The 17,103-nt window shown below is 38.2% G+C and overlaps 1 protein-coding gene across 1 annotated transcript; it reads left to right on the top strand.

Annotated features, from left to right (window-relative positions):
- The first annotated feature begins 6,298 nt into the window (after positions 1-6,298).
- On the top strand, positions 6,299-16,226 carry LOC139140943 (microfibrillar-associated protein 1A-like). The gene is given in 10 exon segments (XM_070710449.1): positions 6,299-6,549; positions 8,147-8,198; positions 8,564-8,749; positions 9,306-9,351; positions 9,354-9,634; positions 10,077-10,185; positions 11,205-11,365; positions 12,269-12,428; positions 13,161-13,250; positions 14,886-16,226. Coding segments are annotated over 10 exon segments (1,347 nt in total). The 5' UTR covers positions 6,299-6,473; the 3' UTR covers positions 15,072-16,226.
- Positions 16,227-17,103: the final 877 nt, after the last annotated feature.

Here is a 17,103-nt window from a genome sequence, read left to right as displayed (position 1 = left end):
TTTGAGTACTTAGATTTTGAGCTGCTAGCAATAAGATGTGTACACGACATGAACGTCAGAAGCGGGCTATGTTTAGATTTTTCTCTCAACAGAGGTGCGTCTCTTAGTCAATTCCTAGGGTAATGGCACCGGTTGTTTGTTTTCATCGATAAAAAAATCGATGTTTTTATCTGTATAAGGAAGATTAAGATACATGTCAACTTTCGAGCAGGAAGAAGAAAGTCACAAATGAGGCATTATTAACATGAGATCGCTGGTTACTCTTGATTTGACGATAAGACCAGAGAAAAAAAGATCTTGTTCATCGGATTTTTTGACTAAGGTTCAGGAGCGGCGAGCTAAATTTTTTTTATTTTTTTTTTTGCAGGCGATCATAATGTACTAACCTTGACAAAAACGGAGAAATTTCAGCAAAAAATTGACCCAGTTTGGGTCGCGATCTGCAAAATTCAGACGTCGCAACAACGTGTTGACAGAGCTCAGCTAAACCTGCCACCTCTGGCTGGTCCATCATTAATGAATGAATGGAGTGCAACGTAATTCATTTATTAGAATGAGGGTATACTGAGAGAAGACGTCTCATTCAGAGTCCCACATGCCCGCGAAAACCCGACGAAATGTAGGGCGCCGCCAGCGGCGGTAATAATTTGCAATGCAGAAGTATGAATTTGCTGAAATCAAAAAGAACATTCCAATTCGGGCAAAGTATAGGCGGTGATTCCGATGAACAATTTATTTTTTTCTTTCTGGCCTAATGGAATATCATTGATGACGAGAATGATGACGACTACGACGACAGTGATGATGATGATGATGATGATGATGATGATGATGATGATGATGATGATGATGATGATGATGATGATGATGATGATGATGATGGTTGTGGTGGTGGTGGTGGTGGTGGTGATGATGATGATGATGATGATGATGGTGATGATGATGATGATGATGATGATGATGATGATGATGATGGTGATGATGACGACGACGACGGTGCTGGTGGTGGTGATGATGGGTGTAAAGGAGATTGCATGATGCTGATGATGATGAAGGAAGGATCAGTCGCACTCCCGGGAGTTTTATTCCAAAACATTTTAATCAAGTTTTTTTTTTTATATTGCAGTATCCAAGTTACACCGTAGGTGTTTAAATGTGAAATAAAGAATGCCTTTAAATGGAGGATGTCGTCGGAACTGCGTGTGTGCAACTTTCTTGTTTACAAACAATATATTTTATGCATCATATCGAGATGCATGACGCTAACATAGCTGCAACATTTAAAGTTTACGATATTCCTGATGTTTTAACTTTCATAAATCGCCAACGTACTCTAGTCGTATCATCTTCGTTTGCCAAGGTGTCTTGTCCGGGCAGCTGGATGTTTCCCGAAAACAGAGTTTTAAAGGGTAGTTAGTGGGAAGTAATGGACCCGTGCGAGTGGACGATGTAGTCGTAGGGATCACTGGCAACCTTTTAACACAGTTCCGACGACAGCCCCATTTAAATTATAATAAATGCAAAAATGCGTCAAATATTTAAAGCGCAATTAGGAGAGTAAGTAAGTAACACGGTAGGTTTTAATTGTGTAATAAAAAATGCCTTTAATTATAAATGTATCAAATATATAAAAGTGCGTAAGTCAATATTAAAATGTGATACTTGCTCAGCGATAGGTTGCAGCGTTTTTGTGTAAAAGTTTAAAATGTGTTAGTTAGTTAGGTACTGATCCTTATCATTAGAAAACATAAGCCTAACAGGTGTAATCGGCTACAATGGTAGCGACTCGAATGCACATACCTTGCCGGTGCGTTTGTTATTGACTTTGTCAAAGTTAATCCGCTGATAATCTGGTGACAGCGTCTACAGATTAGTAATTTACCCTTGCTTGCTTTGGCGCATTAGGCAATCAAACACATCAGATAATAGACGCAGCACAGTGACAAAACTTCTTGTAGGATTGTCAAGGGACAAATACATTGCACAGGGAAGGAAAAAAGGAAATGGTCACAAAACTTGTGCTAACATAAGACCAAGACATTAAAGGTTGGCAGTATAAATCTTTATTGGCAATACATATAATATTCAAACGTATTTTCTATAAAATAAACAATATCAAGGAGAAACCTATGCTAAGACCAAGACCCTCTAGCCCCACCCCACCCCCGGGGACGGATATGTAAGCAATACCCTATCTTTTAATCGTAGACATCAACACCTGAACAGTAAGTGTTAAATTTAATGTGCATGCGTCTGATTGTTGGCGATTTTCTGCCGTAACACCACTGGCGGCGCTGTGCATTCCAATTGCTTCAGACACCACTGCACTGTACTACATGATTACACTGAGGATTTACACCACGTTGCGCCAGCCGACCGTGCTCAAAATCCGTGCAAGAAAACTACAGGGACTACCTCCAGGGAAAAACGTTAAAATTTGTATAAGGGAGAGAGGGTATTTTGTCTTGTATCAGCGGGTGTGCGAATTTCATTTTTGTCATTATTGGTAAAAAATGTAACCAATACACAAAACAGAAAACAGAATAAAAGTAAAGGCGCATCTGAAGGATACTGGGTCCAACCTACCATATGTAAACGATAAGGTGTTCTTAGGGGCTCTCCAATGGCCTTGTAAAATAATCGTAATCATACCCATCCGTAATCCATAACACTAGTTTAAATTCGTAATACACTAGTTATAAACATGGACACAAACCAGCACAGAACAGACAGTAAAGCACCGATACACACAACAAAGTCAAATACATGAAAGAAAGATATATGGACCTCTGGCGCATCCTGGCCCACATGTGGCACCCGCCATATATCAGTCTGTAAGTCAAATAGGTAGTATAGGTAGGTAGGTAAAGCAACTGCCCCTCCCGAATTATGTTGATTTGTGAAAATGATCACTTCAGTGTGGCAGGAAAGAATATTGTAGGTATGAAATGTAAAGAAAAGGATGAAATGGCGTAATGAGCATGAAAAGGACACCAGGTGTAACTTTTGACAAAATTGTCGTTTTAACAAACAAATGTAGTTTCTTCTTCTGTTATTCTTCTTCACCCTAGAGTATGTCGAAATGCAAAGTGTTAGCCTTGCGATCTTAAAGCAAAATGTAATGTTAGTCACATGATAATGTATCGGGGCTAGAAGGGGCTAGTTGTCATCAAATGTATAATTTTTAAAAATTCCATTAATAAATTTATTATTATAAAAATCGTCGCAAAAATATGATATTCTGTGCTTACATATGTACCAAACTGCTCTGGAATCCTGAAACATGTTCAGAATTAATGCCAAATTCGAACGGTTGTAGCAAAGGCCCTCGGAAATAGGGTCTATACTTGTAACAATTTGTGGTAACAGTATTGCTTAGACTTCGCAGTCTCTGTAAGTAAATGCTATTAGAGATACTGCGAGGACATGCTGTGACCAAGCACAACTGTCCAATGCTACAGCTATAGGACCCTAAATACGAGGGTCTTTGCAACAAATTCTGAACATCGTTCAGGGTTCCAGTGCATTTAGGTACTTATTGAAATATAGAATAATGATAGAAATATCATATTTTTATCAACTATGTTCATAATCATTAATTTATTGAAAATGACAAAAACAATTTTTACACATTCCTTATGACTAATAGCGCCTTCTGGTCCAGCGGATGTGTTTGACAACATTACGGTAACACTTTTATTCTTATTCTGAAATATTGAAACTATGACACGCGAGATGCAGCTTGTTGTATGGAAAAGATGGCAAAACATAGATATGTCATCACGAAAAGTGTTGTAGGGAGGAAGACCATATGTTGCCCCATCCCCGCTCCACCGCTTTCTATGCCATCTAAGGAGTAAAGGACATAGGATCGACCTGTAGTATCGATCCCTTGTTGAAACCGACTGTTGGTTTTTGTATATCTTTACCATCTAAATTATACACATTAAGAGTAGAAGACTTAAATGAACCGTTTTTCAACTGAATTAAAAAAATAGTATTATGTGTTATCATTCCGCGGTTTAAGCTCACAGTTATCCTTCACAATATAGATAGCATTTCAGTCGTAGGCGGCGCCTGTCGTAAGGGATCTCGATGTATCACGAATTTGATATTAGTGATTGTCACATAGGACCTACAGCACACCCTTATTATTAGGGGTGGACCATTTGATATCCTGGGGGGCTTGGAAGATTGGTGGAGAGCCATTATTTTTTTCCCACCTGCTTCACCATGAATTATTTTTTTTCTACAGGGCATATGCTGGCAACTTTTTTTTCACTTTCCTTCTTCGAGATATATTTTTTTTTACCAAATTTCGGTGCAATGTTTGTTTGCTTGGTTTTTCACACCCAGTAACAAGATGCTGTTCTATCGCACACAGACTATATTCAAGAAACTAAATAAAGATATGTAAATAAATGTACATTTTTGATTCACTTTACAAAAATATCAGTTTATAGATCTTATTTATACCATGGGTAACACACTGAAAATACAAATCAAACAACCTGATTACTGAGTTCTACATTAAGCATTAACAAACTTACAGTGAAAACTTTTCTGAGAACATCACTGGTGTCATCAGAAGAGATGATGGTATCCTACATATATTTGTAAAATCATGTACATTTATGGCATTTACTCGTGCTTGAAAAAAATATGTCATTGTCTGACAAGTGTCCTGGTTTGAGTGATATTAGTAAGTTGAACAGTCCACTTGACTGACTGAGTCCACTTGACCCAGTTCATGGCAGGCTGTCTCTCTTCTTGTGGTATTTTGACAAAATCCATACATTCAGATTTACACATTTCTGGAAAACACTGTGTAGCAATTTCAATTTCAGCATACTTCCTCTAATCAGAAGGTCATGTATACTGTACAATTGTTCATATTCAGTGATTTAGAATATAAGAGATGACTGATGAGAGAAAAGCCATCTGAAATAGTGTGAAAATCTTCCTCAATGAGACCACTTCAGACGAGTTCTTGTTTTCAGTTGCTGAAAGCTACAGTGATAGTAGCTGTAACTTTTGACAATTTTTCAGTGTTTTTGTTTGTGTATTTATTTCAGTTCCTCGTTTAATAAATTCTAAGTTATTGTTCCTCAAGCTTGAAATGGTTTATGCTTTATAAAACTCCAGAGCTACTGCTTGATTTTTATTGATGCTGCAGTGTGCATCGAACAATTGCCAAGATATTTTTTTTTCCGAGTCGCAATGGTCCATAATTGTTTCGCCAGATTTTTTTTTTCGAGCAACTCCACCTGGCATCTTTTTTTCCCCCAAATCTTCCAAGCCCCCCCCCCAGGATATCAAATGGTCCACCCCTTACAATACATGGAGTGCCCGAGGGCTCAAGTGACTGAAGTAATACTTGCAAAAACAAAACTTCTTTGCAAATTCTAAGACTCTGTCATCGTTACCATGGAAATGAATACATGATTTTTGAATGATCAACCCACCAGCGTGACAACCATCTGAAACGTGAAATTTGAAAGTGACAATATGAAAATCATCATAATTAAATACACTGTAACATTCTCTCCCTTTAGTCGCATCTGTTGAATTCTCAGGGGATTTTTTTATATGCGAAATGCCAATACTTGCTGTTCTTGTTGTTAAAGATTGTTTTTTTCATATGACATGACAAAACTGAGTAAGGAGAGAAATTTTAAACAGAACAGAGTTAATACGTTAATAAGTTAATACGTTGTAGAAGTTAATACGAATACGAATACGAATACGCAAATGGTGTTTGTTCCAAAAGCTCTCCTCCAAAGACGACTGACCGTTTGTTTTAAAATCTCCTCTAATGATAGCAACGGCAGTTTTGGACCTTGGGCCTAAAACGATTGGATTTTTTTCAACTGTCAGAATATTGAAGTATGAGATATTATCATAAAAACTACTTACTTGTAATGTTCTACGATGAAGACAGAACTTTATATAAAGGTTCGAAATTTGGACTAAAAATATTTCCAGTGACTCGAATACGCATGCGAATACGAGTACGAAAATAACTTCAGCTTAGTTTCAGAAAACTCGAAATCGATAGGTGGGAAAATCTGTAGGGCGCCAGCAGCGGAAGTCGGGCTGGTGTAGTGGGCTTGTGTTGCATTCTGGGTAAGACGTCCATTTTGTGGCTGTGGTCGTGTGATTTTTGTGTTCCGTATTCGAGGTGTGTACCTCTCTGTCGTGATCTGCGTCAAGGATAATGTCCTTAAGTTGACAGAATATATGCACATTATCGAATATTAGGTCCGTCGACCCTTTGAAAAAAATCCTGCACCTCGACTGCCCCTAACATTGCAAAATTTGGCACAAGAGACACCACAAGTCACAAGGTGGCCGAGAGATCGAGAACAGGCAAAGGGCAGAAGCTTGTGTTTACAAGCTTTTCTTTTGCTTGTCTTTGAGTGTCCAGGTATTTACCGAACTGGTTGTATTAAGCTTGGTAGTTGCAGCTTAAAATGGATTCAGCATTAGCAAGTCTGAAGGCCCAGATCCAGTCTACGGCTGGTGCCATACCTATACGAAATGAAAAAGGTGAGTGCTGTTGTTGTTTCACTTTACCAAGTTACATTCTCGGGGTTCGCTTTTCGATAGACTGTACACTCATAGATTGAATATTGAGCCACGGTCGTCGATCACGGACGGAAAAAAACGAGTAGCACTTGTATGGCTTCGGATGGAAGGGGTTCTCGTGTAGAAAATGTTACCCAAATCTGCAATCTTGTTAGAAAACCAATCAATGAAAGTTGAAACGATGTATCTGCAGGGTTTGCTCTGGCTACTCAAGCTGATTAGCCTTTTTGGCTAATACAGTGTGAACACAAGTAGCCAGATTTTTCTTATGAGAGGTGAGGTCAAGGGTCACACACATTCATCTCGAAGGGTCAAAGGTGATATCATTAAATACTCAAGAGTAATGATAACCAAATATTTCAGGTCTGCCACTTTCTCATCATCATATGTATCCTCAGTGCTGCTTTAATAGTTCAATAAAACGAATGCTTCGTATCAAAACTCATGCATGACTATTGAACACCACTTGTGAACTTTCAAACGTCAACCAAAGAAATTGTGAAGTACAAAAAAATACAGAAAAGAGTAACATCCTCAAGATCTTCATGAACTTGGCATGGCATGCCATGATCACACTGATATTGATACACGTCCGTGCATGGCCAAAAGACAGCAAAACTCAGTAACAATTTCCAAGCTAAGTAAACAGTGTTTTACAAAGCTGTTTTAAATCAAACTGGTTTGCACAATCCCTCGATATAGAAGTGACATTTTGGTGACATTTCAGCTTGAATCATACCTTGAGATAAAATATAAACGTGAAACAAAGACATCATGTGTGCTGCCATTCACGTTCAAGAGCATGGTGTGAACCCGTGAACTGGCATGTGCATTGGCTGCACGTAAAAGCAACTCTACTTTCCAAGATCAAACGGTCCGTGTCTTGTTAAAACAACAGCATAGCAGTGAAAATTGTAATGGTCACCGGTAAAACCGCTCTTCGCAGATGAAAGGATGATCGCTGAAAACAACTGAAATTGCATGTTTACACTTGGACTCTGACAACCTCCCGGGAAAACAGGACAGCGTGAACGTGAACAATGGCGGACGTAACTAGAGTGGGACTATTCTATTTAGGTAACGGGGGACATTTCGGAGGGGCACAAGTACATGTATTGCCACTATTGGGTATACGTGCCATTTTGCTCACGATACTATCACGGGAACTTCGATGTCCCATTAGCTTCTTTTATCTGAAAAGTAATTTTACCAACTTGTACGACCAATTATACTCTGAAAACAGTGGCAGGGCTTATACTTAGATGAGTACGATAGTACTATGACGGAAGACTTCCCAAGAAGTAAAACAAAACACCGCAATGCAACAGAACATCGTAGAACAAAGTGACCGAACGTACAAATTTTGAGTCGCCAGTCTGGCGATTGTTCTGACCGTCTGAGTCGCCAATGAGTGAATCAATTCGCCATTTTGCCGTCTGGCGAGCGGTAGCGCGAACACTGTATCTGTTTGTGGCACACTGAATGTCAACATGTCGATCTGGGAGGAGATCAAAGAACACAAGTGACATTGTTTTTGGTGTGTCTTGATTTCCCCTAGGTGAACTTACTATGCAGAAAGTGAAGGTGCAGCGTTATGTGTCAGGAAAAAGGTAAGTTTGTCGTTGTGGAATTAATATCAAAATACTTTCAAAATCAAATCATTTCATGGTGTTGGTACATTCCCAATTCTGTTCCTTCTATCTCTTGAACTTCCAAGGTACTAACAAAAAATTGTTCAAGGCAGAAAAAATACAAAACAATTTTTTTCACCTGTTTTGTAAAATCTATAAGTAGACTACATCTGCTCATTGAGGGCCATTGAGACTTTGGTATTCAATAGACCAGCCTGTTTCCAGCCAAGTGAAGGAGGTCAAGTTTTGTATGTCAGTGTGATATGTGAATGAATTAACTGGGCTTGATAGCTTTTAGATAGGCATTTAATGTGGTTTTTTTTGGTTGACAATGTATTTCATAGGCCAGACTATGCACCTGAATCGAGTGATGAAGAAGAGGAAGAACTTGAAGTAGCATTCATCAGGCGAAAAAAAACAGCCCAACAGGAAGCGGAACAGGAGGAGCTGAATGAGGAGGAGGAGGACCGCCGATTACAGAGAATCAGACAACGTCACAGAGAAACAGAAGATCATGAAGCAGAGACCAGGTAGGTTGCCTCAGAGTCCCACAGCTGCCACAAAATACTACCATGACTATTTTTAAATCAGCAAATATTAGAATGTTATGTGTTGTACATGTCAGGTCAATTCATTTATAGCAGTTCTGTGTGTCCATTCTCTCATAATACGCAAGGAATCTCTGGTTGCTTGTTGATGGAAATAGGTAGTCAGGACGGTAATTAATTAGCAAGTACAATTTTAAGAAATGAGTGAAGAAAGAAATTAACATAGAACATCGCATGAATTTGTTGATTGTATGATCTGTAACATTTACAATTTACATACAAATGCTAAACCATGAGAGCTGAATTTTTTTGTGTACTCATTAACACTAGCCTTTTGATATAGTTCTGTTGTATTAGAAGTGACAGTTTGAAAAAGTGTATGAATCAAGTGCTGACGTCGTGACAGATCTGATTTTACAACAAAAAAGTCACAGTAACTTTCGGGTAGAGTAACTATGATAAAATCAAGCAACTGCATTGGTATGGTAATCACCAAAGGTGACCTTTGACACAAAAAGTTTGCTGTTTTCATTCAAAGGACGGCAAGACACACTGAGCTACCAGAAATCCTGTCAGGAAGTGAGGAGGTGAAGACGATGATGAAGATGACTACAGGAGACGACCTGACATTGAGATGGAAGAGAGCAGTGAAGAAGAAGAGGAGGAACTGGAAGAGGATGAAATCGAACGGAGGAGAAGCCTGATGAAGCAGCGTGCCAGAGAGCGGATGCAGATGGAAGAGGAGGTGATGGATGTTGGGGAGGAGGAAGAGGAGCACGAATCGGAGGAGGAATCGTCTGAATATGAAGAGTACTCAGATTCTGAGGAGGAAACTGGACCGCGATTGAAACCAGTGTTTGTGGCAAAGTGAGTCATCTGATTATTTGCAGTGACTTTGCAATGATTTAACTGTTAGAGCTTTAATCCTGAACACTTCAATACAACATTGGTGTCTGTGAAGATGGAGCCATTTAATAATCAGAGTCCATTTGAATCACAATGTATTAATTCAACCAGGAACCTTTGATAGGAATTTGAATTATTCCCTTGTATATACTGACAGTTCATTCACTGGTTCAATCGGTCACTTGATAATATCATGAATGCTTGTGTTGATGTTTGTCAAAGGGACAGTAACTGGAACTTTTGATGATTTTGTCACTATTTTTGTCTTTATGTTGGACTGCAAGTTCTTGTTCTACTCCCCCAGGCATGTTGATACACCCATTAGCTTACCAACACAGCATAATAACGTAGTTTTGATAGCACTTGCTGATAACAGACTTTTCTTTTGAATTCCTTCAAATAGGAAAGACAGAATAACAATTCAAGAGAAAGAAATAGAAGCCAAGAGGCGAAGGGAACTGGAAAATGAAGCTAGAAAACTTGCAGAAGAGAGAAAGAAGCAATCTATTAAGGTAAACATAGAAAACAAAATTGCCTGAGAACATTGCCTTGATGCAGATCATGTCATACAAATGTGTACTCACAAAACAGATTTCATTTGATAGAAAGGATTATCCGTCATATTTGATATTTCTTCACCATGTCCATGATAGGCAACTGTATTGTTTGTACAGTCAAACCTGTGTATAGTGGTCACTCAATGGACCAAGAAAAAGTGACCACTATATGGAGGTGGCCTTTCTATAAAGGGTGGGTGTGGCATTACTTCTTGTGCAGGTGGTGCGCTATGTGGTTAATTTAGGGAAAGATAAAAGCAATTATAAATTCCATAACATAAATCTGTTAAAAAACATAGAACAGCTATTTAGTTTCGGAAAGCTTGTAATGCAGAATGTAAAATCAGTAAATTTTAAGTAGACTTATTTCGTGCTTGCCAGTCTGAGCATTTTTTGATAGAGGTCCTTGAGAGTCAGATATATTGACCATTATATACAGGTTTTGTACCAAAATGGAGCAATGCCATGTGACCACTGACCACATAAGAGAGGTGGCTGTTCTGTAGAGGGCCTTTAAAATGTAAAATGCCACGGGACTGCCACAAAGTGACCATTATAGAGAGGTGACCGCTCTGTAAGGGTGACCACTATGACAGGTTTGACTGTACATGTTTTGTGGGGTTTGTTTCTCTGTACCTGTATACGTTCAATGTGTATATTTGTCTGACTTTGATCATCAATTGCATGAAGCAGACTAAATGTACATGAATATATGTGATATGTATCTATGTGTATGTATGGAATTGGTGTAAATAATGTATGTATGCAGATATGTAATGGAATGTATGTGTATTTATATATGAATATATGTATGTGTGTGTATGTATGTACTTTATATATTTGTAAGACTGTATGTGTACGTAACATGAATGTACATATTTGTGCATGTGTTTGGTTGGCTATGTAAAGGAAGTTTGGATGAGGGGGTTGGCCCCTGCTCATAGACTGATTTTGTTTCTTCACTGTTCTTGTAGATGGTTGAAGACGAGGCCAGAAAAGAACTTCAACAGGAGCAAAACGCCAAAGATCCCAGTGACGTGGTACAAACAGATGACGAGAATGACGAGGAAGAGTACGAAGCCTGGAAGGTACGAGAGTTGAAGAGAATTAAAAGAGCTAGAGAAGAAAGAGAACAGTAAGTGAAGCTAATCAATCATCAATAAATGAAGATTAGAATTGATGTCATCTACGTGAATCTTTCTCACATGACTGTAGTTGAACAGCTTAAAGGGACAAAGTCAGCCATTTTTAGCTCTTAATATTTGTTTTAATCTGAATGTACTGTGCAGAATCATTGTCATAACATCAACGTAGAATTTTCCTGCACTGAACAGATAGAAACAACATTTATTGTTGATCTTTGGTACCCATACTGGTATGTACCAATTCTGATCAAATTTGAGCGACACCGTATAATTGCGGTATAGTTCATGAATTTTGTTTGATGCAAGATACTTCTTATATTGCTTGACATGTTGAAAGATAATGAATGGGTGACCATGCATATATTTGACCCTGGTTTTATACACAATACATGGAACCATCGCGAAAATGAATTAATGGTCATGACTATTAATTCATTTTCGTGATGATGTCATTTAATTTGTCTAAAACCGGGATCGAACATATGCATGGTCACCCATTCATTCAGGGTCTTTCAACATGTCAAACAATATAAGAAGTATCTTGCACCAAATGAAATCCATGAAAAATGGCCGACTTTGTCCCTTTAAGATAACCAAATAGATGATGTATAGGCCATGTCTGAAGATCAGTGATAGAGGGCCAGTCACATTCTGTCATTCTCAAATGCTCATGCCGCTCTCCTCTCACCCTGAACATTTTACATTCAGTGTTCAAGAATTCATGGTGATGTGGTTTCTGTCTTCATGTTACATATGCTTTAAAAACTGATCAAACGTACTGTGAATCTGAAAAGTTTAAAATCCACCACGTGATCACGCCCAGCCAATGGTGTGCACTATATTGAAATGAAAAATGGAGCAACCATTTCCTTGTTCTCTGTGTTGTTGTACAGGATGGAGAAAGAACGTCTAGAGGTGGACCGTCTCCGCAACATGACAGAGGAAGAGAGAAGAGCTGAAGCTAGGAATAACCCCAAGGTGGTTACCAACAAAGCACAGAAAGGCAAATACAGATTTTTACAGAAGTACTATCACCGTGGTGCCTTCTTTCTGGTAAGTTACTTTCCATTTGAATGTTGTTTCTTTGCATGGCCTATTTAGGATTTCCAGCGTTGTGTTGCTATTTTCAATATTGATACCAAACCAAGGGCTGTTTGACAAAAGTACAATATGGTGAGCCAAACAAATCTTAGTGCACCAATTTACAGTGTATGGAATAGTTTTATCGTGTTGTGGACATCAATTTCTTTCCCATGGCTTTTTAAAGAAATCCAGATTTCTTAGACCATTCTGTTTTCACTGTTTTGTTTTTGTGAAAATAGGAAATTAATTAACACAGTGCGTGTGGCCATTATGAGATTCAGATATTGGGCAGCTTTTGTTGACATGTTTGTTGTATTCTGAAATTGCATGGGGAACCATTACTTCTATTCTTGCTTGTGAAAGAAAAAGGTTTAAGATTTCTTATGGGAAAGTTTGAGCAAAGTTCAAAACTTTCTTTTCGAGACATGTACAATATTACCTGAAGGATTTATTTCATACGGCGTGTTCAATGGAAATTATGTGTAGCGCCACCAGTGTTTGGTTTTACTTTTTGTTTTGCAGTTTGTTTTTACAATAAGATACCAGATTCTCATAGTACTGTATGATCTGATTGTCATACTTTCATTTATCTGACAGTTATTGTGAATTCCAACTCACATACGGACACAACTGTAACAGCAAGAAAAAATCAGATGTAATATAATATCATATCAAAATAATGTGAAATTTAATGTGTTTCAGGACAAAGAAGAGACTGTTTTCAAACAAGATTTTTCATCGCCCACACTGGAAGATCACTTTGATAAGTCTGTGTTACCCAAAGTCATGCAGGTATGTGTTTCTGTAATGCCCATCTATGTTACACAGGTAGATTTGTCCAGCTTTACACTTTAACCCTTTCAGAACCATGGTTTAGCCCAAATTTGTTGTTATCAATGGTGATTGTGGACCAGTTCACAGTCAATCAGGGTAGACAGGTTAATATCCACCTAGTCTTCCCCTAAGACTGCACTGTATGGTATTTGGTAGCTGCAATAATTGTAGCTTTGATAGGCTGGGTTGCGCGGCTTAGTCTTCTGTCGTGCGGCTTGCGCGATGCCCAACCAAGGCTACAATTCATCCTATACAGCACTGCAGATCTACAGTGCACGCACAAGGCACACTCTGGGCCGCATTATCAGCAAATCTCGCCTTACTATGTACAAATTTCACCATAGTTCTGCTCTCGGATAATATTACTGTAGAATTGTTATAACCTCATATTGATGGTCAACTGTACTCCTTGCAGCTGAAAAATTAGAGTTTATGACTCTGGCACAAAGTCAATTCAAACTCGAACGCCATCTTTACTCAACGGTTTTAACTCTGATGACATATACAGTATGTAATTGGTTCTTGCCTTAACCCTCATTACATATACGGTACGCCATTGGCTCTTGCCTACTATGCTCTATTGAGACATATGCTTAATCTAGGCTCTTTTCAAGTATTTTTACACAGCATACCACACTATACTGTTAAATATTCTTATCACTCTAGATTTTGTAGAAAGGTACAGTCACCTGTGTCTGTCAATATGTAGCATTATCCTGGGTTGAATTCTCTACTGGGCCTGCGATAGTTATCTTCTATCGCAGTTTCATGTATGTAGGGAAACAATTGAAAGGACGTTGAAAGTTTGGATCCACCACCGTACTAGATAGTATATCAAGCATGAATACATGATGCAAATTAGCCAGGGTACAGTCGCTATATATGATAGAGTAATTACCCTCCAGTATCTCTGAGTAAACCAATGTTTTCACTGGCAGATATGCACATCAAAGGCAGATTTTGCATGTGTATACTTTGTACTTGGCAATACTGAGTGGTAATGACGTTGAACTCTGTGACATCCCCACTTGGTGTATGAAATGCACTGGAACTTGTGTGTGAAAGAAGAGCTCCAACAGTAATGGCTGACCTCAGGATTGCGCTGAAAACTCTTACGTCATCTATGAAGCATACTTCATTACACTTTGTTTCTTTCAGCATGATTAACCCTTTGAGTGCTGTATTTTTTCCCACCAAAATTTTAGTGCAACATTTTACCATTCTTATGAACTTTTCTGTAATTTTTCTGATAATTTTGGACCAAATGAACACAATATTCCACCAGCCAGTTTTTTATCAAAATTTTTGCAAAAATCTGACAAAGATTGACTGTGGTATATTTTATAAGGGTGACAAAAATTGACTTTGGCGCTCAAAGGGTTAAGCAGTGATGCCTACAGAGACTGTGGCAGCTATTTTGTCATGTGTCATAAAATGTTTGTTTTGAAGGAGAAAATCCAAAAATCTTGTATCCATGATATAAAGTGTCAGAGTGTAAGCAATCCTGAGGATTCAAATTAGCTGTTGTATGCACCAGTCTTCTGTTAACAAACATTGATATACTGTATTACACATTATGTTCTTGTGTTTCAGGTCAAAAATTTTGGTCGCTCTGGTCGTACAAAGTACACTCACCTGGTAGACCAAGACACAACGCAGTTTGATTCACCCTGGGCCTCGGACACAACAATGAACTTGAAATTTCAGAATGCCCATGCCGCTGGTTTGAAACAGAGCTTTGACAAGCCCACTTCCCGGAAGAGGAAAAAGCTGACGTAGAAATACCCATGGCTCTTTCATCTTCAATTTTTTATCAGGGTTTGAAGACAAGAAAACTACTTTCAAATGGTGAATTCCCCAATGAAGACTGCGATGGCGATACATGCTTCAAAGATATAGGAAATCTAGCATATTGTAATGACTGTTATTGTTTGTAGGAGATCTGTATATTCATCCCCAATTTTTGTGTTCAAGTATGTTTTTCATAATTTCCTGACTAAGTGAATCTGCAAGCATCCTATTTGAATTTTCATGAATTGTTGATAAATTTAAGTCTTTTTAAATGAAGTTGGTCAAAATAAATGTTGCTGTCAGGGTATGCAGCACATTGCTTTTGTCACTTGCCATAAAGTCATATCTTAAAACTTCGAAAACAGAAAACACAACATAGACATTCAAAGCCAAATGGACATTTTAAAATATGTTATGTTGGAAGTTTTATTTCATTTTACCAGTTTTAATCAGCCTGACCAGATGAACAGATAAACCTGACAGGAAAATACTTTTCCTCCACATCTGGACTGACTTTCCAATATCAACGCCATTAAACATGGATGTCGTTTTGTTCACAGAAAGGGTATTTCTTGTCTCATAACTGTAGCTCACTTTAAGTTTTCCAATTCATTCCTTGAAAGTTACTCGTATTTCTCCACCATGTGGAAAACAAAATGTAAGGGGATATTTTTATGTCATTGTTTTCAGATTCCAACTTTTTTGTGCGCTCAGCACCAAAACACAGCAGACTCAGACATATGGATCATAATTTAGCACAACACTTAGGCAAAGAATAAAAGAAGTTGCTTCACTATTTGGGAGTACACATTTGTTGTGACTGAAACAGTTGAAGGATATTAATCTTTATTTCAGATCTCAGAGGACACTCAAAATTTGAATCCCTGGGCGTAAAAACAAAAGTTTATTTCAAAGTAACCTGATGTGGTGCAGTATAACTCTACTGACCTCTGTGACTGGTGCCCTCTACTGAAGCTGTCTGTCATAGAGCCAGCAATGCCATTGGTTTCAAATAATAACATGTGTGATGGGGCCTAAGTTGCCTCATGTCATTTTGTCTCCTATAAGGAAAATGTGTAAATTTTTAAAGAAAATTATGATATTTTTCCTTTGACAAGCAAATAAAGAATGTGTATGCCAAAACCATTGTGTTACTGCTATTATAAAAATCAACATAGGTAGGAGAACTGTTTGAAGAAACATCTAATACCACTCCAATTTGCATGTAAGTTCGAACAGTCAGCCACCTCACAGAATGGAAAGGAGTTTTCATAATGTTCACAGGTTTACAAGATGTTTGGATGTTGTGTCATATGTGTTCTATGACCAAGGACCAAGGTTGAGACAATCAACAAGTCAGCATGTTTTGTATTATGAACCAGTGAGTGAGAAACACAGGCTAATTAATGCCCAAGATTGGGTATTTTTCTCAACAGTGGTTTACAGTATCTGCGTCAGTGGATGAAAATCATGTTTTAAAAGGGATGATTTTCCCCGCCTTCCATTGCTCTTCAGTACATACTCCACAAGTTTCTTATTCCGAAAGTAGAAAATTAGCAAATCAATTTAACCTCAACCTGGTCAACAGGAACAGTATCTAAATTTTCAAATCTTCTCTAGTCAACAGCTTGAGGAAATTAACATATAGTTTTCACGAGATCAAAATTTTGTTTGTAACAATTCTACCCAAATCCATGCAATACAATGAAAATGCTCTGAGTATGCAATGTATGAACTTTCAAACTTGAAAATTTGGAGGAACAATATCTTGAGGTAGAGTGCGCCCTCTACAGTTAAGTTTTCCAGGAATGATATCGGAGAAGCGAAAATCAGGTTTCCGATGTATCGACGGGGTCGCAGTGGTAATACATACCAGTCTTGCAGAATTTACAGATAATAAAATTTTTAATACAATCCCACATGTGCAATAAAGCAGATTTTCTTTCCTTTGAAAAAAGGGACTGGTCAGTTTCTTTGGCCTATGGGACGTCAAAAAAAGGCTCATCCCCTCTTATTCCAA

The sequence above is a fragment of the Ptychodera flava genome, chromosome 9 (assembly GCF_041260155.1).
Source record: "Ptychodera flava strain L36383 chromosome 9, AS_Pfla_20210202, whole genome shotgun sequence".
Lineage (NCBI taxonomy): Eukaryota > Metazoa > Hemichordata > Enteropneusta > Ptychoderidae > Ptychodera > Ptychodera flava.
This window is presented reverse-complemented; position numbering and strand designations above follow the sequence as displayed.